This window comes from Palaemon carinicauda, chromosome 40 (assembly GCF_036898095.1).
Source record: "Palaemon carinicauda isolate YSFRI2023 chromosome 40, ASM3689809v2, whole genome shotgun sequence".
NCBI classification, from domain to species: Eukaryota; Metazoa; Arthropoda; class Malacostraca; order Decapoda; family Palaemonidae; genus Palaemon; species Palaemon carinicauda.
Genome location: NC_090764.1, coordinates 16,342,377 through 16,367,376, shown reverse-complemented (window position 1 = coordinate 16,367,376; position 25,000 = coordinate 16,342,377). Strand labels below are relative to the sequence as shown.

At 38.4% G+C, this 25,000-nt stretch overlaps 2 protein-coding genes across 9 annotated transcripts in view; both read left to right on the top strand.

The window, feature by feature from the left end:
* The window catches only part of nuf (rab11 family-interacting protein nuf), a 401,721-nt gene that overhangs the window by 134,611 nt on the left and 242,110 nt on the right, over positions 1-25,000 (top strand). The gene's annotated exons all lie outside the window — the stretch shown is intronic.
* Positions 10,292-14,469, top strand: LOC137631552 (uncharacterized). The gene is made up of 3 exons (XM_068363357.1): positions 10,292-10,972; positions 11,398-11,622; positions 13,964-14,469. The coding sequence occupies exons 1-3, from the start codon at positions 10,514-10,516 to the stop codon at positions 14,363-14,365; spliced, it is 1,086 nt and encodes a 361-aa protein (XP_068219458.1). The 5' UTR covers positions 10,292-10,513; the 3' UTR covers positions 14,366-14,469.

Here is a 25,000-nt window from a genome sequence, read left to right as displayed (position 1 = left end):
CATAGGGAGTCGTAATCTTAAGAATTGTCCGTTCGTTAGATTTATTGCATTAAGATACGAGAAATTGTTCATTCTATTATATTTGAATATCTATTTATGGTTTGATTATAAGTATGATATTAGAGTTTTTTATGTTCATTCAGACTATATATATATATATATATATATATATATATATATATATATATATATATATATATATATATATATGTATATGTATATATATATATATATATATATATATATGTATATATATATATATATATATATATATATATACATATATATATATATATATATATATATATATACATATATATATATATATATATATATATATGGGATTTGAGCTTTATTGTAATGTCGTTGGCTATTTAGCTGATTTTAATTGAAATACAAGCTTTAAAAATTCATATGTGTTCAACTGTTTTTCATGTATGAATGTACGTAGATTCTTTCCAATTTTCCCTAGTAATTGTTTAGTGGAATCCAAGGCCTAAGGCCCACAGACACGACTTTAATAAGTGTCCATTTAAAATGGTCATGCATTTTTCCTATGAATCTTTTTAGAATTAATTTAGCTCCTTTTTAGTTTGGAAATTAAACTCAAATAAACACACAGTAAACAGGTAAATAAATATATTTCAAGAGAAAGAAACCTAAAATAGCGAAAACATCTGGTATTTCCCTTTCCTTCACTGAAGTGATTTAGAAGATGCTCCTCAGAAATCGGGTTTCCAGTTTGTGCTCATCTCTGCAATCGTTGAAAGAGCACTTACCTTGTCGGAAGTAGTATATTCTCTGGAATGTCCCCAGGAAATGCGCGCTCGGGGATGTAAATTGAAGAGATGGGGAAAAGCACCTTTTTGAAGTTGAGTAGCTATTGGTGGAGAGAGAGAGAGAGAGAGAGAGAGAGAGAGAGAGAGAGAGAGAGAGAGAGAGAGAGAGTTTAGTATACAAATGTCAATATTTTGAGTTCTGTTAAAAATATACTTCGAAGCAGAGCGTTGTTCCAGATCGTTTTATTTATTTATTTATTTTTATTTTAAATCTTTAGATTGCTTAATGCTTATTTCATGTCTTTGAGAAAGAAAATCTCTAATGGCCATAAAATACCCGAAGATTGAATTCAACGTGTTTTTTATCTTATGTATTTCAGCTGGTTAGTAGGTCTATTCCAATGATTAATAAAAGCTATAAAACACCTTTGAATATCTTTTATATATTTTAGTTATCATATTAAGGATTTTTTTTTCATGTTCAGGGAATCTATTAGTTCTAATATTTTTTCATGTGTAGCTTCATCCAACAAGATTAAACTATGAAAAGCTTTTCGTAGAAAGGTAATATATTATTATAAGTATCAGTAGTAGAAATGTATTTTCGAACAAATTGCAGCAGCTACACTGCACGTGACTAGATAAGAATTAAATCTGTTGTTCGGTGGAAGATCGATGTCCAGCTAGTTACACATTTGAATATAGATTGGATATAATTACATTCAATAAAATGCAAGATGGAAAGTGATTTGAATAGAAGGACGTTTCTGCTAATCGCATATATATTGCACATATTTCTCTTGTACATAGATGTATTTATTTAAGTCAAATTGAATTCAGTATGTATTGTATTTACCAATTAGTTTTTGGGCTTTATTCCTCTTTTGTCTCATAGTTCGGGATTTAATGTTGCAAAAATAAGAAATAGAATAAAGATTATGGCATGATATTTCGCATGTTGTCAGATTAAAGACAGCCGAAGAGTTCCCAGCTGACATTTTCTCGGTTTTCCCTGTTTCTTAAAACTTTCCACCTAGCAAAAGTCATGTTTGCCGACTAGGGCTTAGGTTCCGCACCCTTTCGTATACCATTCTTATCGAATACGTTACATCTGTGTGGTTGACGTAAATCACGGTTGCCCTTTATTATTGCTTTGCATGACTTACATTTCATGTAATTTTGAATTGCAGGTGATTATGTTTAAGGGTTTTTTTGTGTGGCTCTTGGTTGTGCTTAGATTTTCATCACCTTACAAACGAGTAACTGGTAAAGAAGAAGGGGTTTGTTTTCCTATTTTACTTTTTATCATGTTTTTCCTTTTTAATCTGTATTTGCGAAAACAGATACGACTTATCAGTGTTTTGGGGAGAGATGAAATATTACCTCCGATAACGAAGTTGGGTGGAGGTTAATATTTTCGCCACTGTTTGTCTGTTAGTTTGCTTTTGAACAACTTCCTGGCCACATTTTTACTCACAGATTAGTGAAACTTTCAGGGAGTAATTGTTATGATGAGATGTGAAAGTGATTTAGTTTTGAAAGTCGTAGGTCAAAGGTCAAGGTCGAATAAAAGGTTGACCGAATTAACCTTAACCCCAAGGTCGCACATGGTTGTCACACAGACTTCAAATACGCCTACGGTCTAAATTGATTTTTGGAAAGGAAAACTTGTTTCGAGAAATAAGCTACTCTGCCGGAGGTCTGAAATCTCAGAGTGCTTTTCTAGTTACTATTGTTATTACTGCGAAACTCTTGAGTAAAATTTTAGCTAGGGTAATTTTTTATGTCTCCCCTGGTTTGTTGAATATATATGCATAATCTTTATTACTTATTTGTATATAACCAGGTTTTTAACTCTACCAAAAAGATTTTCAAACATCCGTATTTATCTATATACAAGACTAAAAGTTATTGATGGTTTTCAATTTATTTTTTAATTCCCTGATTTAGCCGATGCTTAAGCAAGCAATGAATGAAATTATGAGAGATAAGATTGGTGTCTACGATGATGACACCCTAAAGCAGCAAGAGGTTTCCAAAGCCTGTAGGTTGAAGTAAAGAAATGGTTAAAGAAAGGGTCTATCTCGGCGAAGAATTGCTGCTTTACCCTAGGTCAGGTCAAGGGATGTGAGACTGGGTCAGATAGTCGTCCTCGAAGTGTTTTAATATCTTAAATCTTAATATCTTATATATGGTACGAACATTTAAAGAATTCATTTATTCTCCAGGGGTTTTCCACAAGCTTATATTCCTGTTTTTCTTTTTTTTAATAGTTATTCTATAAAGAAAAATATATCAATGTTTCGTTTACCTCTCTCTCTCTCTCTCTCTCTCTCTCTCTCTCTCTCTCTCTCTCTCTCTCTCTCTCTCTCTCTCTCTCTCTCTCTACTGTTGGTGAATTGAGAAATGGTTGAACGTTCTATTGATATGGTACTGAAACTGGAGGTGACCCCACGGTCACATAAACCTTGTCTCGTCTCTCTGGGAGTCATTGCATTTAAACTCGACAGTTTGAATAATGGAAGCCTTGCAAGTTATGAGAATGGACCAGCTATTCGTGAGTCACCCCTCTTCCTGTGAGACCCATCTATTTTCACTCCAAAGTTGCCTATTCTTCCAACAAAACAATGAAACTGATTTTCTCTTTTCGTTACGTCTCCCCCTCTGTACATGCGTTGGTTGTGTATTAGCAGTGTTAAACACCTACCGCCCCCTGTCTCTTTTTCTCTATGCGAATGTGCTACGCAACGTCTGAATGAAAGAAAGGGAACTCGCATATTGTCTTATTGTGAGACTCCATAGGAAAAGAATATGCTCAAGTTATTATATTTCCCTCCCAATCAACTAAGATGGGATGTTAGTGGCCAGCTGGGATACTCTTATTGAGGCGATTAACACTTATATTAAATCCCTAGGTCAGACTAAACAATGACTGTCAATATTCGAGTTGGACATTGTCAATCATTATGTGGCGGCTGACTATAAGATTGGGTTTTGAGTTTTAATTACCTCCTGTATTACATTAGAATTTCTCAGATGGAAATTAACATCAAATTCTCTCTCTCTCTCTCTCTCTCTCTCTCTCTCTCTCTCTCTCTCTCTCTCTCTCTCTCTCGTGTTAGCTATATCACCTATAATCGTCACGTACGTTTCAGTAAAAAAAATTATTCGTGTTTTTTTTTCTTTTTTTACAATTGTTAGCAACAATTTTATAATTGATGGTATCTTACTCTCACCGACTTTCCCTCTTCATTGTTCTACATTATAAGTCACCATGTCACCTTTTCCCCTCCATTTCCTATCTTCATATCGTCATGCTACTATATAACTTTCACTGCTATATTAACTCCTTGACCCTTTGCTCTGTGAACTTTTTATGGGCTCTTTTAAAAGTATACTAATATGCTGAATTTACTATGATTAATTCCAGAAAAATAGCATTTTTTTTTCCGCTAAGGTGTTAATCAGTTTCTGGAAACCCCCTATTTTTGTAATCCAAGTTTCGTAATGACTGACTGGGTAACCTCACTGCACTTCATTTGTGAAATTTACGTTTTCTCTTTCATTGTTATTACGTTCGTTTGAAAGTAAGAATTTTCTTATTTCATTTTTATTTGGGGGGAGTAAGATTGCGTAGTTGTGTTTTCCAGTGCATCATTTACGTTTTAGGTGTAAAAAAATTCACCTTTACTCAGTAGCAATTGCATGTAGAAGAGGGAGTGTTTGGACTGTGGAGTTAATCCAGGTCTTTCAAAACAAAAATGATCCTTTGCATTTGTAATAAGACTAAGTAGTATATGGTAGGTGATAGTGATTCATATGTTGAAAACACCCATAGAAAAAATTAATTAATCCAGGTCTTTCAAAACAAAAATGATCCTTTGCATTTGTAATAAGACTAAGTAGTATATGGTAGGTGATAGTGATTCATATGTTGAAAACACCCATAGAAAAAATTAATTAATCCAGGTCTTTCAAAACAAAAATGATCCTTTGCATTTGTAATAAGACTAAGTAGTATATGGTAGGTGATAGTGACTCATATGTTGAAAACACCCATAGAAAAAATTAATAATCCAGGTCTTTCAAAACAAAAATGATCCTTTGCATTTGTAATAAGACTAAGTAGTATATGGTAGGTGACAGTGATTCATATGTTGAAAACACCCATAGAAAAAATTAATTAATCCAGGTCTTTCAAAACAAAAATGATCCTTTGCATTTGTAATAAGACTAAGTAGTATATGGTAGGTGACAGTGATTCATATGTTGAAAACACCTTTAGAAAAAATTAAGTTGGTTTCTAAAAAACCCTGCGACCTAGACGTTCTTTTATGGTTTAATTAATGTAGTCAAGTACAGAAAAAAACTCGGTTCATTTCTCATTGTCAAACTAGCACCCTCTAAAATAAAAGATGAAATAACTCTATAGACTAAGAGTAAGGCACAGAGTTCTAAACAGATTGTAAGAACTGGTTAAACTGGTTTTATTGCTAGACTTAATTAGACTTTTTTCCCTGCGGTTTTCGACTCTTTTGCTTGTATTCAACATGCGAACAAGCTGATTATCTACAGTATAGAATCTCTTCATTATGTCTTTTGTTTTCATGGGTTATGCTTGTTTGTAGGCAAAGTTTCTGATTATTAGAAATTAGGGTTTTTTTGAAGGCTTTTACTAAACTCCATTACTTGATATTTATACTTATAATAAACTTATTTCAGATATTAATATGGGAAGACAATCTGAAGAACAGTGATGTGTCATATAATAAAATAAAAAACTAAAAATAAGAATTCATTATATTAACAAATATGAAAACTTCATCTTTACTTGGTTAGTTCTGATTCACGTTTGACCTTCCTCTTTGACGGAAATAATGCATTTTCCAGATAAACCTCCCTAACGTAACCTTGATTCTTTATTACTTTTCCCAGACTACTTTACCCAAGCCCTACCAATTGCTGAGGACATTAGGGAAGTCATATGAAGGAACGAAATAAAATTATTCGTTTCCGATGGGAATTTATTTGTGACTGAATGAAACATGGAAGATACTATGAGAAATAACGTATATACTCAATATAACGTGATGGTTCTTTAACTCTTCCCTATTCAGGAAACTTTGAGAGAAATGATCATTAAAGCTAGCTTGTTTTTCATAGTGTGATTTTCAAAATTAATCAGGTTTATTACATTTTTAATGAATAGTTCACACACACAAATATATATATATATATATATATATATATATATATATATATATATATATATCATTCATGTAAACTTCACTTACCTAAATATATTGTACAACCAATCATTAAAACATTAATATATCTAATTAAGTTATAAACTACTCTAATCTATTTAAAAAGAACATTTGATCTAAGAACCACTTCTCTCAAAAGTATCTCAAATAAAGAACACTGGTAGGTTAAACCAATGAATTATGCTCTGTATAGACAAAGTCTCTAATCTTTTTAAAGTTTTGGCGAAATATACAAAATAGCATTGCATGGGATAACATTTCCTAAAGTAGATACATTCGTTTGTATTTACAGAGAAATGAACAAGATATCATAAACGAAATTCAATTGCAAGTAAGACTGAAATAATGGAGTCATTTTCGTATGACGTATAGGGAATTACTGCTGCTATTTGGCACATTTAATACTGGTTATTTAAATTAGTTCTATTTTAGGTCTAGCATGAACAGTTTTAGCCTCGTCCTTGTATCATTTCTATTTCGATAATTTCTTACATGTATTTTTCTCTGATTATTAAGGTGACATTAAGCGAAAATTTGTCATTATGGAATATTTGGTAAAAAAAAAAAAAAAATGAAGACACCATAGTGCATTTATTATTATTATTATTATTAAATGCTAAGCTACAACCCTAGTTGGAAAAGCAGGATGCTATAAGCCCAGGGGCCCCAACAGGGAAAATAGCCCAGTGAGGAAAGGAAATAAAGAAAAGTAAAATATTTTAAGTATAGTAACAACATTAAAATAAATATTTCCTATAAAAACTATAAAAAAAAACTTTAACAAAACAAGAGGAAGAAAAACTAGATAGAAGTGTGCTCGAGTGTACCCTCAAGCACGAGAACTCTAAGCCAGGACGGTGGAAGACCATGATACAGAGGTTATGGCACTGCCCAAGACTAGAGAACAATGGTTTGATTTTGGAGTGTCCTTCTCCTAGAAGAGCTGCTTACCATAGCTGAAGAGTCTCTTGCAAGGTTATAACTCCGTCTGTGATTGCTAGCTACTTCAAGATAGTCCTTCCGTAGAGCAATATGCAGAAATTCACTTAATATCGAGATCCTTTTAAAACTGGTGGCATAATACCATTGACATAACAATGAGTGGTCAGTTAGGTCATTGTAATCATCAAGTTACTGGTAAAACATTCATACGGGTTTTCAGCTTTATGTAGGAGGGGTGTCAGGTTGCTAACTTCTTGAGAGAGAGAGAGAGAGAGAGAGAGAGAGAGAGAGAGAGAGAGAGAGAGGAGAGAGAGAGAGAGAGAGAGTTTCTCTTCAAGCCTCTCCGGATGGGGTTGCCATCTTCTTGTTTATATTAAACTAGTGTATGCGACCCGTCAAGATTATTGGATAGATATTTAGATAGATATGCACACACACGCACCTGCCTCTCACCGGGATATGACTACTTTTTCTCTCCCCCCCCTATACGAGGGACGAATATATATATATATATATCTAGACACTTGCTCTTTATTATATAGGAGAGAGAGAGAGAGAGAGAGAGAGAGAGAGAGAGGGGGGGGGTTTCTCTTCAAGCCTCTCCGGATGGGGTTGCCATCTTCTTGTTTGTATTAAACTAGTGTATGCGACCCGTCAAGAATATTGGATAGATATTTAGATAGATATGCACACACACGCACCTGCCTCTCACCGGGATATGACTACTTTTTCTCTCCCCCCCCCTATACGAGGGACGAATATATATATATATATATCTAGACACTTGCTCTATTATATAGGAGAGAGAGAGAGAGAGAGAGAGAGAGAGAGGGGGGGGGGGGTTTCTCTTCAAGCCTCTCCGGATGGGGTTGCCATCTTCTTGTTTATATTAAACTAGTGTATGCGACCCGTCAAGATTATTGGATAGATATTTAGATAGATATGCACACACACGCACCTGCCTCTCACCGGGATATGACTACTTTTTCTCTCCCCCCCCCTATACGAGGGACGAATATATATATATATATATCTAGACACTTGCTCTTTATTATATAGGAGAGAGAGAGAGAGAGAGAGAGAGAGAGAGAGAGAGAGAGAGAGAGAGAGTTGTTTGCATCGTCGTGCAGTGGCGACTCGTGGCTAAAATTAGTGGGGGTGCTGTTCCAGAAAACTTATAGCCTTCATTTTACTATTGTATAAGAAACAAAAATGCATACGAAAATTTATTCAGAAATTTAATAAAATCCTAAAAGAATAAAATCAAATATATTTTATGTATTATAACCTAAATTGTGGCTGTTTAAGCTTGATCCATTTATTTAAAACTAGTTTAATTCTTTTAATTTGTTCAAAATAATCAATTATTTTCTCTTTGCTGTCTGCATGACAAGTGATGATTTTCTTCTCAATTGAAGCACTGCAAGTGCATTTAGTCTTTGCAAATTAGTGGGGTTTCTTAGATTCTTATTTTTCAGTGTTGAAAAACAGCGTTCTGTCTTGGGTGTAGTCAAAAGAATTGAAAAGAGAATTGAAAAAAATTATAAAAAGACCGAAAAAATATTCAAATATAATAGCTGGAAGTAGGGTAATAATCTAATTATACACTTATCACATTCAAGAGTAAAAATATTACCTCCAACCCGCCATGGTCAGCACTGCGGGAGCAAGTGCTCTCTCCCTCTCTCTTTACGGCCTCTCGGGCTTCAGATTAACGTGCAGCTTCCTTTTTACGCCTGCGCATAACAGCCAAATGCCACACAGCTGGAACTGTGAAGAACACAGTTCCATATAAAGATGTGTACCTTTTCATAAACTGAAGGATTGCTACTGACATTAAGCTTAGGGATTATATATTGTGCAAGTATAAACCCAAGTATTTAATTTCTAACAATTGTAAGATTAGAATAGGATATGAAGTATCTCAAGCCAAATTTAGCAAAGCATCATATTGTAGATATTGTATTACTGTATTTTAGTTTCACAAGCTTAATCTTAAGAAAAATATAAAGAAGTGTAGGGTAAAACTCTTTTACAAGTGCTAACTGTTTCGGCTCTTTTTCCATAGATCATATCCACAAGTCTTACTGTGTTTTAAATTCATTAATTTTTTTGTGATTTTTTTTGAAAGAATAATAAATAACCTATGTTATGGATTCCACAGTGTCTATACAAGCTGCCATTGTGGTCTTGTATGATGTTACGTGTTAATGTAAAATCGAACATATTGTATCACAACTTTTTGTATGAATTAAAATGTCACAGTAGAAAGTAGAAAATGCAACTCATTGAGTTTTAATGTGAAGTTTTGAATTTATGTCTGAGGGTTCATTTAAATTTGCTTATTTTGTACTCATTCGTAAGGCCATCATTTATAGTATTATGGCTGTATTTAAAATTATGGACAAATGTCTGGTTGAATGTCTAATTACCAGAATAATTGTTGGAGAAATAAGGCCATGCTTATGCATACCTAAATAAAAAAAATGTCTTCTGGTAAATAAAGTTCCTGAGTTTACTGAGGCTTCTTATATCGTTTATTCATTTCCTTTCCTTACTGGGGTATTTTTCCCTGTTGGAGCTCTTGGGCTTATAGCATCTTGCTTTTCCAACTATGGTTATAGCTTAGCTAGTAATAATAATAATAGTACTGTAATAATAATGTGAAACATTTTTTTACGTTTATCTTTGTCTATTCGCACAGCTGTTCAATCGCAGCACGTTTTCAGTGCATATTGAGCACTTCCGCAAGTCTTATTTTACCACTGTAAATTAAAGATCTGATGTTGCTTGTTCAAGCGCGTAGGCACCTTGTACTTTTGTTTGCTGCATGCAACTATTCTACTTTTCCCCGTGTGGTATTTTTGCTAATCATTTCCTTAGTGAAATACAGTGTGCGCGCGCGTCAAGTGTCGGCGTACTGTAACGATGGAATTATTGGCCTGAATATTGATAGCTTTGCGTAGGAGGAACGGATGTTTTTTCACGAAATTTAGAGAGGAATATAGCCGTGTGTTGTTTCCATAACGCCTGACAGCAAGAAATATGTGATAGATTTCAAATTTAGGCTAGAATCCCACCTGCGATTTTTCTTCTAGCGATGCTGATTGTTGCCAGTTACTTCCAGAAAAGAAAAAAAAAATCATAGATCACGACGCCATCGCGTAATCCTAACTCTTCGTTCACGATGAATCTCCAAGGGAGCACGACAACATGCGCGCGCAAGCTTGTGAATGTACGAGCAACCCAAATCGATGGACCGATGCATGGAGCGACTATTCTCGCGACTTGATATTCGCACGTCACCCACCACGTGATATGCTAGCCGGCTCGCATGTAAAAGTAACCCACGTTGGCATCGCTAGCCAGTTCTCACGACGCATCTAGAGTGACCGCGTTGTTCCCCAGCTAACTTAACTATCGCCGCCCCACCACCGCGAATCCCTATCGTAATACCAACAAAGTTTACTGCTGTGCCCACCAAACCCTCCCCCCCCCATAAAAAAGAAAAAAACACGTTAAACCATGTGGGATGATTCCGAGGAGCGTCAGGATGAGGTGGAACAGGAGACAGAAGAAGCGCAGCCACCATCGACGGAGGAGGACGAAGAGGACACAGATGGTGGGGCGCGGTCCCGCCAAATCACCCTGCCGAAGAGGGTGGAGAGGGACCTTGGCAAATGGCTCCAGAAGCACCCATACCTGTACGACCGTGGGGTGACAGACTACAAAAATTCAGAAAAGAAGAAACGGACGATTACCGAGAAGGGACGTTCAATGAAGCCCCCACTGACCTACGAACAGCTTGCACGGTGGCTGCACACTAAGAGGACAAGATACGGCCGGATCCTCGCCAAAGTAGAGAAGAATGGTGTGGCAAAGACGCGGCTGACTGACCTTGAGAAATGGATTTACGAGTTATTCTCCTTCATGGAGAAACATATCGTTCGTAAACGGGCAACCAGGGCCCTTGGCCTGTCACAGGTATGTCATAGTTATTTGATATCCAATTGCCCCTTAATTAATTTTGGACCTACCCCACCAAGTGCCTCCTAGTCCCCAATTGAACCCATAGTTGATAAAGATGTTGCAATTATCAATATGCATTGTAAATTACATTAGACAAGGTCCAATACACGTTATGGGGCAATTGTCATATTTTGTTTTGCAATGTTATTGGCATATCCAAACCAAATTTGCCAAAAGTTATGAAGGTTGACATAATTTTATTATTGCCCAAATCACAGTTTAAATTACAAACGAAACATTGCTATCACTTCATCACTGTGCGAAACATAATTTATGTAAAGACTAGGTAACATTAATGTAATTATTAAAAAATATACAAGATGAATCATAGAAGACGATGTTATATATACACCATTATAATTACCAATTATATCAACCAGAGTGCAGCTACTGCAGCCCCACCACCGACCTTGCCACCTCGTGAGCCAGGGCCCCCCGGCGTCCACCGTGTGCCACACGGTGAGGACACATCCGCAGACGAAGAGAAGGACGATATTCTACGGGAGTTGGGTGCCATGGAGGCTGAGCACGTTGGAAGGGCCCCTAAGAGAAGGAGGGTTGCGAGTTCCACGACCAACATCACCGAGAGGAAGTCCTTCGACGGGGTGAGAGAAATAATACACATTCGTTTTCATGTTTATAATTTCACTGGGGAGAACGAATTTTCCACACCACGTATGAAATTTCAAGCTTAGCGCCCCTTGCAGATGATATAGTTGCCTTCTACATACTGCCATCTGTTGACGATTCTATGAACTAGTTGCTCTGACGATTTCTTCCTTTTAATCTCGGTCGCTAGCCGATTTTGTTAATTTATTTTTTATTCTTAAGTTATGATACGTTAAATTATTATATATGTTCGTATTTTACGATAGAAGTTCGCGTATTTTGTTGAATAAGTCAATATTATTCAGATTTATCGCAATATCTTCTTAGCCAAAGTTCGTGTAGCGGGTTTGTTTACATTACATGACAATGACACAAATATTGTTTTGTATTGAAATTCAAAATGTGACAAGTAATGGTGTTTCCAGATATTAATTTGAAAAAAATTATATATTTACCGAATTACATGAATAATAGTCAAATAAGCACATTTGGGAGAAAAACTTCGTTTCCTAAACATTACAGAAGTTTTGTTTACATTCGTCTGCTGACGTTCAGGCTTACTTCGTTGGCTGCCTATCGTTTCCTTGTTTTACGACATATCTTGATTACTAAGATGTTAGAAAAGATATAATTTGTTAACAAATCCTATTTTTTTCCATAGGGCAAACTTCATATATAGTAGTAAATTACGATATTTAATATATTGGCAAAATACTTGATATTGCTTTGTTTTTTATCGGTCAGCTGACTCTGTACTTTTAATTTTTCCCTTAACCCTGGGTGTAGCCTAACGTTAGGAATTATTTTATTCGCATTTCCTTTATTAGTATGAAGTAGCCTTCGCTACTTGTCAATTATCATCAGAAGAAATTCATAACATTTCATTTGAATCCGATTAAAGATTTTTCCAGCTCCGCTGAAAGTACAGTATATCCACAATTAATAACTACAGGTTTGTATTAGCGAAAAATACAAATTATCTCTGTATTTGCCATGTTTATGTAGAATACAAGTAATAGAGGGTTTGATAAGTTTGATCAGCTTCACTCAACATATTCTTACAAAAGAAAGAGACAGAAATGGTACCAACCTATCTGGCATTTTGTAGTTGAAGCAGCTTTGTGGACTCAAACATATGCTACAATATATCAGAGTACCATTGCTATATAAGGGAGGCAAAATACAAAGAAAAGATTTGCAAATTCTATGGCATCTGATCTATTGAAAGGCATTTTCCAGCACAGTATAATGAGAAGAACCACAAACTCCTATGTATTATATGCTCTATATTGTCAGAGTTGCTTTATGAAAGGTAAAGGTGATTTTAAGAGAAAGCAAAAAGAAAAAAAAAACTATTTTGCGATCAATATGTTTTCAGACATATCACCTATAAAGTATACAAAAAGTGTAGCTAATGGAAGATAAACGTGTGACATTAATGAATTGGTTAAAGGATTGTTGGTGGAATTAATAAAATCATATTTGAAAAGGAATTTTTGCAATTTTTCTTTGTTTTTACTCATTTATCAAATAATTGAAGGCATACAGTGATATAGCCAAGTAGATATAATGTTAGATTCTGAAAACAGAATAGTTCTAGAAAACAATTATGGTTTTATTGAATTTTAAGCATTTTGAAGTTCTTAGTTAACTAATAGGGTTAAGGAAAGATAGGGAATGAAGATTGAAAAATATCTGTATGTTAACGGGCAAGGATAGTGTATTGGTGACCAAATGCATTTAATATAATTGTAATAAAGTGACATCCCTTCGCAAGAAATAACACAATTGCACATTGGTAATGATCAACGTACAAAATTACGTGGAGATTGGCAAGTATGACTAAGTTAAGGAGGAATTACTACTGCACACCAAATATAGAAATTGGCTCACCCTGAATTTAAATATGTATATAACAAAATCACATTAATAATGTATAATGTTAAATGCAGAATGCTATATACTGTACCAGTATGTTGAAGGGAAAGGACAGTGTAGTGCAGTGCAAATATACCTATCTCCATTGGTAGAAGTAGATAACATAGATGAATGGATATGTCTAAATCTGTATGTATGTATAGTATAGTTTTGAAAGGATATTGTATGGATGTATCTATGTATATATAGTATAGCATTGAAAGGACACTATATGTATTCATTCCATTGTAGGAATCTAATAGATGTGGTACCAACCCTGCTGTAGACACCAGTCATGTCCTAGGGGTACGCGGTCGTATCAGAATTGGCAGTGTCTGTAAAGGGATCAAGACAATTTAATAATGTGTAATGTATGATATTGGCTATGTCACTAACATATACCTTATTAACTATTCCTAGCTGGTGGATCTGCACACGAACGCCTCCAACACCTTCATCCAACAGGTGCGTGGGATCCACGACGCGGAGACAGCGTTTTGGAAGGGCAGTGTGACGGATGGACTGGCACACTTGCTACGGCCTGTACCAAAGAACAAAGCCCACATCATCTCCTTGGAGTTGGTGACGCTAACAGCCAGACTTGTGTCCCAACACTCCACCCCGTCTCCTTGCTCAATCCCCACACATGCTGCCCCTGCCCCAGCACCTGTTGCCCCGGTCTTAGCAACGGCCCAGGCCATGGCACCGCCTACTGCAACACTCCTCCATGAAGCAACGTCGTCTGGCATTGGATCGTTTACGAGCGACCAGTGGGCTCTGCTGCAGCGCTTGCTACAGCAGCAACAAAATAATTTATCATAATTTTTGTAGAACCTCAGATATAAGGAATTGTCTTTATCACTTGATAAAGACATAGTTTTGTCGAAATAGTGTTGTAGTGATAAAATAAATGAAGAAAAAGAACATTCATAGATTCTTTAACCACTGGGAAATCTGAAGAACCTGAGAAAATACAAGGATTCCTGTGGGAAACACATTGGCACCCGGAAGGCACAGTAATTGTCTTTAATAAAAATTGTATTAGAGAGAAGCTGTGCCCCAAAAGCATATTTGTTCCGTAACTGGAATACAAACCTAAGCTATTTATTAGGGGTTATTACTTTTACCGAAGCTGAAAGGACGAGCCATTAAAAATTTGTTAGGGTTAACTACCCATTCCACTAGTTAGCGAGGGTAAGGGGGTTAGCTTGCTACTGCTCCCTCTAACACAGCGATGATTTAGCTCGCTTTGCTTTTGGCACGGATGGTGAACGGTCGTTGTCATTCTTCATCCATGCCATTAATTGCTTTTGTTTGTGCTTTCTCTTTGATTATTGTGTGTGTGTGTTGACTTCTGTCGACCTTGCATACTTGCCCTGGACTTGAAGGGTGTAGTGAGTGTCGGGAGTTGTCTGCCTCCCAGTGGAAAAGGTTTGGGCGAAAGCAGAAGAAGTCAAAGCGGGATATTTCTCCTTCGAACTTCCCGAACTTCCCCCTAAGTTCCTGCTTGTTTGGTCTCTTCCGAGAGAACGTCAAGTAGTAGTGTAGACCCTTTAATTTATGGCCAACCCTGACCCTTGAGAGATGGTGTTGCTTCCCCTAGCGAAGTGGCCCCATATCCCCGGGGGGTGGGTGAGGCTTTGTCTCTGTCTCCCTTTTTACAGGTGTGGTCGTCTTTGGGGGTCCTGGGTCCGAACTCCAAAGACTCCTTGCTGCAATTCATCATTCATGGTGCTAGTGTGCAGTCTTCGTCAACTTTGGAGTTGGATCCTCTGTCGTCCGTCGAGGTTGGGGTGTCTGAGGCGTCTTCTGTGGCCGCTGCATACTCTCTAGCTGTTGCTGCCGACTATATTTTCCCCGTTCCTGTTCATCCTTTGAGGGGGAAACTAAATGATGTACTTCGTCTGTTTCTCCTGTGAATGTTTCTCCTCGGAGGAAAAGTTAACTCATAGAGACTCCTCTGCGAAGGACTGCTGCTTCTAAAGGTCAGATTGCTAATCCCCTGGCCCCTAGAACTAGAGGGCATCTTCGATCTCTCAGAGCTCGCCTTCCGGTTCACCTTAGAGGTGGCAACTCTTCGCAGTCTTCCCCCACAGGGAAGCCTCCACTTCAGTCGTCTTCCGGCCCTTGACCTTCGCCCGTTCCTGGACTTTCTCCTGATGACGCTGCCACTAGTCCTCGGACTTCAGCCCTGGACTTTTCTGTGGATTGTCACGGCCACCATTCTCCTTCCCCCCGCCTGCCTTCCCTGTACAACAAGCAGGTTGTTTGTTAATTGCTTGAGCACTTGTCACGTCTTTTAATTAGCAGTCGCAAGTGGGATTGCTTGCTCCCACCTCAACTTAAGCCAATCAGGATACGCCGTGACTGCTTCTGGCCTGTATATATACAGGGTCTGAGCTGGGTCGGTAGTCACTGGCAGCTCATTACTGCTACCCACTGCTACAAGTTTGCCTCCCTCACCTGTATTGTGTATCGTCTTTCGTCTTTGTATCATTTTTGTGAACTTCTCTGCTGTTCGGCTTTTTCGGCTAAGTATTTTGTAACCTGTACCTCGTAATCCCCTTATCTCACCAGTGTGTTGTCCAGTGTTAGGGCAGTTATATTATCTTTATATTTGTGTGTATTATTTTGTGTGTATTATGTTTACTTTATATGTACTGTATATGTTTACTGTGCACTGAATTAAATTAATGTTATGTTACTGAAATATTATTTCAACTTCCCATTCCCAGCATACCACAGTTACATGCGTTTCCCTTGCTTATCTTCACTTTTAATTTTGTTATACCTTGGGTATTCGGTATGCAATTATATTTAATTTTTTTATTTTCACATTCTAACACCCAAGTTGTGACAAGTGGCGACCTTCCCAGGACTTAATTGCTAAGTTGGTAATCGTTGTCCTTTATTTGTTACTCCCTTGTGTCCTGTTAATTATTAATCACTTTCTTTTACAGTGACAGTGCTTTGATTTTGTTCAGTGCTTTAATATGTTTCTTGTATCTGATAAGTGAAGTGTTTTTTTTATTGTAAACCAAGACGAGTGTTGGTATGTGCAGTTTAAATTCTTACGGTAAAACTCGTTTGGTATTGCACTTTGTACCGCCACACCACATATGTTAGATCAAGTGCAGTAAGTAGCAGTCATAGAGTTTACTCAGTTTAAAGTGTTCACAGCCCTCACTAGTAAACTTTATCAGCGTTAGGGTTAGCTAATAAGTGCTTACTTTCGCTCTCCATTCCGTGTGTACGGATCATTATTGTTTGTGTATCTTTATATCAAGTATCATTTATCGTTCCAAGTATCGGAGTGTCCATTTTTTTCCCCAAGCCTCTCATGTTTCTTCAGTATCATTAAAAATCTTATTCAAATATCTTTACGCGGTATGTGATTGTCGGTGACTCAGACGCGAACACTCCATCTATGAATCCTTATCAAGTATCTTTTTCAAGTATCGTTTATACAAACTTGTGTTTGTCTCAGTCTCACACGAACAATAATCTTGGGCATAGGACTAAGGGTATAACGAGACATTAATGAGGGTCTGTCTAGTTATCGAAGGGCTGTTTCTGTTTTACGACCCGGCCGTCCTTGTCTATCGAGTGCTAGTTCAATAATTTCATTTGATTCTTTCCCTGTATTCTTTTTATTGTTTACTATTAATAATTAATCATGTTTAACCTAGATGATTTTGTTGCTAATCCATCTTCGGATAAGTTAGCAGGACCTCTCAGAAAAGATGATTGGAAGCAAATTGCCCATCATTATGGCATTGAAATTCACTATAAGCTAAATAAGACTATGATTAAGAATGTGGTGGTTGAAGAGTTAGTCAGCCAAGGGGTACTTGCGGCAGTCGCCATAGATACTTTAACCCCGGCGAGTTCGGTGTTACCTGACGCTCAGGCTGAACCAGCGGGTTACCGCTCGCCTCCCGTTTTGTCACCTGTTAGGCCTTATCAGCGATTTACTGAAGTCAATCCCTTAGAACTGGAGAAATTAAAATTAGACTATCAATTACAAATGCAAAGAGAATTGTTAGAAAGCGAAAAAGAAAGAGAAAAACTCAGATTAGAAGTAGAAAACGAAAGAGAAATCGAAATTCAAAGAGAACGATTCAAACTAGAAAGAGAAAGGCTTGCATTAGAAAGGGAGAAGGTAGAAAGAGAGTTAGAGTTAAAATCTAAAGAGGTAGACATAACAGAAAAAAGCAAAGAAAAGGTACTAGAAATACAGGAAAAACAGTTAAAATTAAATGTAGGTAACATGTCCTCCCTCCTTCCTGGTTTTTCTGAAGATGATGTTGATGGGTACTTTAAAACTTTCGAGATTATTGCTAACAAACAAGAATGGCCAAAGGATGAATGGCTTACCATCCTAACTCCAAAATTAACAGGAAAGGCTCTTCGGGTATATAACAGTTTAGATAGGCCTGAGGATTATGATTTTGTTAAGAAACAGGTCTTGTATGCCTATGCTCTTACTCCTGACGGCTACCGACTGAAATTCAGATCCTTAACCAAGTCCCATACCCAAACTTATGTTGAATTTGCCACTGATAAATTAAGACAGTGTAAAAAGTGGCTTGAGGCTATTAATGTAACAACATTTTCAGAACTAGTTAATGCTGTTGTCTTGGAGGAGTGGAAGAATAAGCTTCCCTTCCACTTGGTGAGATATGTGGAGGAAAGGGGTGAGAAGGAGCTGATCCGAGCAGCAGAGTTAGTGGATGCTCAGGCGTTGATGATAGACACGTGGGGGAGTGGAGCTCGTAGGCAGAGCCCCAGTGTGAGACCCCCCTCTGGTGAACACCTTGCAGGAGTGGGGCGAGGTTTAGGAGGCAACAGTTTACGTCCTGCTCCCCAGCCAGTAACCTGTAATTATTGTAAGAAACCTGGGCATATGATCCAAGAGTGTCGTCATCCTGGGTGTAAAGTGTCCAAAAGTTCTAACACCAAACACACAGTCACTTCTTCTAAGCCAATAGCAGCCTCAAATGTGCCTGGTCCTAATCTCTCTCTCTTTGACCCTTTTATCTCTCAAGGATTTGTGTCGATACGTAAGGGTGATCATAAGTACCCTATTACTATACTTAGAGACACGGGTGCAGCTCAGTCCATTCTATTATCCAATGTCATTCCGAACATTTCTGATTCTTACACCGGTGAAAAAATTTTACTGTCTGATCTAACTTGTCAAACGTCTTATCCCCTAGCAGAAATTTATCTTGAATGTGACCTTCTATCCTCCCCTGTTAAAGTAGCCATACGTCAAGACTCCTTGCCTGTACTCGGAATTCAGTTTCTACTAGGTAATGATCTCGCAGGTACCTTAACAGTTCCTCCAGTGAAGACTGTAGACCAACCTTTACCTGTTAGTCCTACACATGATCTGGATGAAAGACTTCCCCACCTTTTCCCGGCCTGTGCTGTCACCCGGTCTCAAAGTAAGGTCTTAACTGCTCCCTCCGCTAATTCTTCATCCTTAACTCCATCTTTACCTACTACTCCTCCATCCTTTGGGAAGGATGATCTGATAAACAGGGCCATGAACAAAGCAGAACTCATTCAGGCACAACAGCAGGATCACACTCTTTCTCATGTACTTCACACAGCTACCGACAAAACAGATATAGACACCACTCCATGCTTTTATTTTGAAGATGGAGTTTTAATGAGAGCATACAGACCACCTACCCACAATAAGTTGCAGTCCTGGTCAGAAACCCATCAAATAGTCCTTCCTACATCGGTTCGGAATAGTGTCATCAAATTAGCTCATGATGGTTTTGCAGGACATCTAGGTATCAGGAAGACTTATCTCAAAGTATTGGAACATTTTTACTGGCCGGGGATGCGTAAGGACATTTCCAGTTTCGTGCGGACCTGTCACATTTGCCAGGTAGCGGGTAAGCCTAATCAAAACATTCCCAAGGCTCCCCTCAAGACAATCTCTATCAAAGAAGAGCCTTTCAATAAAATAATCATTGATTGTGTCGGCCCCCTACCTAGGACAAAGAAAGGAAACGAATATCTTTTAACTGTAGTCGATGTGACCACCCGTTATCCTGAGGCATTCCCCCTTAAATCCATCACTGCCAAATCTGTAATTGCACCTTTGTTATCTATGTTCACCTCTAAAGGAATCCCCTGTCAGATCCAATCCGATCAAGGTACTAACTTTACAAGTGCTCTCTTTCAACAGGTCCTTACTGAACTGGGAATCAAACATGTTGTCTCCTCAGCCTACCATCCACAATCGCAGGGGTGTCTGGAAAGGTACCACCAGACCCTAAAATCCATGTTACGAAAATACTGCCTGGAGACTGGAGCAAGTTGGGACACTAACTTAGATTGGTTACTTTTTTCTATTCGGGAAGCCAATCACGAATCTATGGGTTTCTCACCTTTTGAGTTGTTATATGGGCGACCCATAAGGGGACCCTTAAAAATATTGAAAGATCAGTGGTTCATGCCCCAGTCAGACAGTCACACTAATGTAAATGCATATGTTAAAAATCTACAAAGTAAATTACAGGAAGTACGTAAGTTTTCTAAGTCCCACTTGTCCCGGCTCCAAGGCAGATATAAAGCACAGTATGACAAGAAAACAAAAAGTAGAACATTTAATCCAGGGGATTTGGTTTTGGCTTTTCTACCTATAACAGGGAGCCCAATGCAAAAGAGGTTTTTAGGGCCATATAAAATTAAAGAACGGCTGGGACCACTTAACTATGTTCTTGAAACCCCAGACCGACGTAAAAAACAGCAGTTGGTACATATTAATCTGATAAAGTCCTACCTTTCCAGACCACCAGAGGAGGGTACCAGCAGTTTGCCAGTGACTCTTGTAACCATTAATGATGATGTAGCTCCTGTGGCAGTGACTTTGTCCGAGGAAAACGAAGGCACCCAATCCATTGACTTTCCCTTACCTACCAGTGCCTCATTGAATCAAGAACTATTGCTTCAGTCTGATGAGTATTTTTGTGGGCTTAACCCTTGTCAAAAACAGCAGATAACTCACTTGCTAAAACAATTTCCAACTATTACCTCAGAACATCCAGGCTCTTGCAATATTCTTAAACATGACATTCAATTAAAAGATCCAAACCAACCTCCCATTAGACAACGTCCTTATCACCTTAACCCTGTCAAGACTGAAATCCTCAAACAAGAAGTACAGTATCTTCTTGATCATAATCTAGCCGTACCTAGTCAGTCTCCTTGGGCTTCACCCTGTATCTTGGTTCCTAAACCTAATCAAACTTACCGGATGTGTACAGATTTCCGTAAATTAAACAACGTCACTGTCCGGGATGCCTACCCATTGCCACTCATTGAAACACTGTTAGATACAGTAGGAAATGCCTCTTTCATTTCTACAATAGACTTACTGAAGGGTTATTATCAGGTGCAGTTAACCCAAAGAGCCCAGGCCCTTTCTGCCTTTATTACCCCGTTTGGGCTCTATGAATATCAGGTAATGGCTTTTGGACTTACTAATGCTCCTGCCACATTCCAGAGACTCATTAACTCAGTCATCCGAGACCTACCAGGAGTTCATGCCTACTTGGACGATGTGGTGGTGGTGGCGGCCAACTGGAACGAGCACGTGGTGCGTTTGAGAGGACTGTTCCAACGGTTGGAGGACGCAGGACTCGTCATTAACCTCCAGAAGTCGGTGTTTGGTCGTGGCACCGTGACCTACTTGGGTCATGTAGTGGGAAGCGGTACTGTGCGCCCAAAAGAAGCCAACGTGGAGGCGATCCTTTCCTTCCCTACACCCACGACACGAAAGGAGGTGATGAGGTTTCTCGGGATGGCGGGGTATTACCGTCGATTCTGCAGCAACTTCTCGACTGTGGCGGCACCCCTCACCACTCTGACTAGCCCTGCTCAGCCTTTTAAGTGGACTCCAGCGTGCCAGACGTCTTTTACCCACATCAAGAACTTCTTGGCTTCTGAACCAGTACTAAAGGTACCTGATTATCTGCGGCCCTTCCACCTGCTGGTTGACGCGAGTGGAATTGGAGTTGGGGCAGTGCTGTTGCAACCAGATCCATCCTCCACCATTCTGCACCCTGTGGCTTTCTTCTCTGCCAAATTGAAGAGTCACCAGGTGGGTTACTCAACCATCGAGAAGGAAGCCTTGTCCCTGATTCTGGCCGTTAACAAGTTCAAATGCTACCTACAGTCTGCTTCATGTCCAATCAAAATATTCACCGACCACAACCCGTTGGCCTTCATCCAGAAATCCAAACTAACCAATCAGAAGATTCTTCGCTGGGCACTTACTCTTCAAGAATACCATCTCGAAATTCACCACATCAAGGGATCAGACAACATCATTGCGGACACCTTATCTCGTGCTCCAACAGGTTAACCTCCTTCATGTCCCACTTCGGAGGTCTTCGGTGGGGGGGTGTCACGGCCACCATTCTCCTTCCCCCCGCCTGCCTTCCCTGTACAACAAGCAGGTTGTTTGTTAATTGCTTGAGCACTTGTCACGTCTTTTAATTAGCAGTCGCAAGTGGGATTGCTTGCTCCCACCTCAACTTAAGCCAATCAGGATACGCCGTGACTGCTTCTGGCCTGTATATATACAGGGTCTGAGCTGGGTCGGTAGTCACTGGCAGCTCATTACTGCTACCCACTGCTACAAGTTTGCCTCCCTCACCTGTATTGTGTATCGTCTTTCGTCTTTGTATCATTTTTGTGAACTTCTCTGCTGTTCGGCTTTTTCGGCTAAGTATTTTGTAACCTGTACCTCGTAATCCCCTTATCTCACCAGTGTGTTGTCCAGTGTTAGGGCAGTTATATTATCTTTATATTTGTGTGTATTATTTTGTGTGTATTATGTTTACTTTATATGTACTGTATATGTTTACTGTGCACTGAATTAAATTAATGTTATGTTACTGAAATATTATTTCAACTTCCCATTCCCAGCATACCACAGTTACATGCGTTTCCCTTGCTTATCTTCACTTTTAATTTTGTTATACCTTGGGTATTCGGTATGCAATTATATTTAATTTTTTTATTTTCACATTCTAACACCCAAGTTGTGACAGGATCGTTCGCGATCCCCGTTGGAGGATGTCCGCCCCTTCAAAGGGCACATCCCTGTTACAGACCTTCGTTCATGCTGACCTGCCTTCTCCGTTCCTGTCTCCTGTTTCTCATCTGCCTGCTCGTAATGCACCTTTGAAGCGTTGGGCTGTGCGCCAACCAGCATCACCTCAGCGCCCTCCAACACTTCAACGCTTCCCAGAGCATCATAGCTTTCCAGCACTTCAGCGTTCTTCGGTGCATCAGCATTCGCCTGCTCTTCAGTGCCTTCCAGTGCCCGAGCGATCTCCTGATCGCCTGCGCTCCAGCGCATTCTCGCCATTCCAGAGACCAGCGTTTACCAGCTCGCCAGTGCAACAGCGTTTTCCAACTCGTCAGCGCTCCCCTGCGCAGCTGTGCTCTCCTACATGTCAGGACTCTCATGCGCAGCGACGTTCTCCTGCATGTCAGCGCCTCTTCTCACCACCACTCTCCTGTGCGCCAGCCCTCTCCGGCTCCCCAGCTCTCTCCTGTGCAGCGCCTTACTACGCACCATCACTCTCCTGCTTGCAAGCCCTCACCAGTGCATTGGCGCTCTCCTGCACACTTGCGCCAAGTCTTAGAGCAGGTTCCCCCGGCTTCAAAACGATCTCACAGGCAAAAGGAACTTTACAGTAAAGATTTTGACAGGTCGCCCTCACCCCATATCCTTCCCCGCAAATGCATTACAGAGCGACTGCCAGGGAAAGGGAAAGGAGGCTCCACAGAAGGGTTCAGGATCTGAAGATTCAATTTTCCAAGGCGGACCCACCACTGCAAGCATCGGTAGAGACTCCCTTTTCCTTCAGGGAATCATTCTGACAGTACATCAGTCAGCAAGCAGCCTTGGTTCAGTGCCATTGTCAGAACAGTGGTGCAATCCATGTCATTTCGCTCTTCAGGGACCTCCCATCCAGGGCCATCACTCTCCTGCTCGCAAGCCCTCGCCAATGCATTGGCGCTCTCCTGCGCACTTGCGCCAAGTCTTAGAGCAGGTTCCCCCGGCTTCTCACAGACAAAAGGAACTTCACATTAGAGATTTTGACAGGTCGCCCTCGCCCCATACCCCTCCCCGCAAACGCATTACAGAGCCACTGCCAGATATAAAAACCAGTTACATTACCCATACTATTAGTACATTAATTGTCTACAAACTATATCTGAATAATCTTGTAGGAGCTGATTTTAGATTGTAATATTAAAAATGTTTTTTTATGCCAATAACTGTTATGCATTATACATATCAAAGATTCCTATCTTTCTATGATAATACATAAATAAAAAAAAACCTTATATTGATTTCTTGACATCGTAAGACCATTTGTGCCAATTCTAAAAAAACATTACATAATTTCACTGAAATACCAACAGTGAATTTGTGTAACAGATCGTCCCATATATCAGGGATTTCATGTAATCACTAGAATTTTCAGTGATTTCATGAAATCACTAACGCTCACAGGGATTACACATACTGAAAATTTTTGTGATTTCACGTTTTTGCTGTAACACACACACACACACACACACACACACACACACATATATATATATATATATATATATATATATATATATATATATATATATATATATATATATATATGTATAGAATAGAATTTGATTTAAACGAATATATCGTATTACAGCGTTTTGTATGAGTAAAAGTTTTCCTAGACGAAAGCAGAAAATATACATCATAGAGTTTTTTTTTTTTTTTTTTTTTTTTTTTTTTTTTTTTTGAAGCTTTCAATTTATGTTTAATGTTTCAATAAATTTGTAATTCTGCACTCCAGAAGGCCTGCGTGTCTTGTATTACGACTATATTTGAAATAAGAGAAATGTATGTTTGTATGTCAAATTTTCAGAATAATTTGGGTTTTGGAGAAAAATATATGCTTTTGCATACGTAAATAAAAAAGACCTCCGGCATGTGAGGTTCTTGATTTACTGAGGCTAAAGAAAATATTTCCACGTTTACTCTGTTTATTCATTCACACAACTGTCCAATCCCAGCATACGTTTTCAGTGCAAAGTGAGAATATCCGTAAGTTTTATTTTACGAATGTAAATTGAAGATATTCCTGTTCAAGCGCGTTGGCACTTTGGGCGTTAGTTTTTATTATTATTATTATTATTATTATTATTAATATCATTTTTATTATTATTATTATTATTATTATTAATATCATTTTTATTATTATTATTATTATTACTATTATTATTATCATTATTATTTTTATTATTATTATTTTTGTTGTTATTATTACCATTATTATTATTATCATTTTTATTATTATTATTACCATTGTTATTATTATTATTATTATTATTATTATTATTATTATTATTATTATGATT

What these genes read in the sequence shown, in the direction of transcription:
- LOC137631552 (XM_068363357.1), top strand. Translation starts at nt 10,514, where the DNA reads ATGTGGGATGATTCCGAGGAGCGTCAGGATGAGGTGGAACAGGAGACA. An exon ending in GGGCCCTTGGCCTGTCACAG is followed by an intron (nt 10,973 to 11,397) that starts GTATGTCATAGT and finishes TATATCAACCAG; the next exon opens with AGTGCAGCTACTGCAGCCCC. An exon ending in AGAGGAAGTCCTTCGACGGG is followed by an intron (nt 11,623 to 13,963) that starts GTGAGAGAAATA and finishes AACTATTCCTAG; the next exon opens with CTGGTGGATCTGCACACGAA.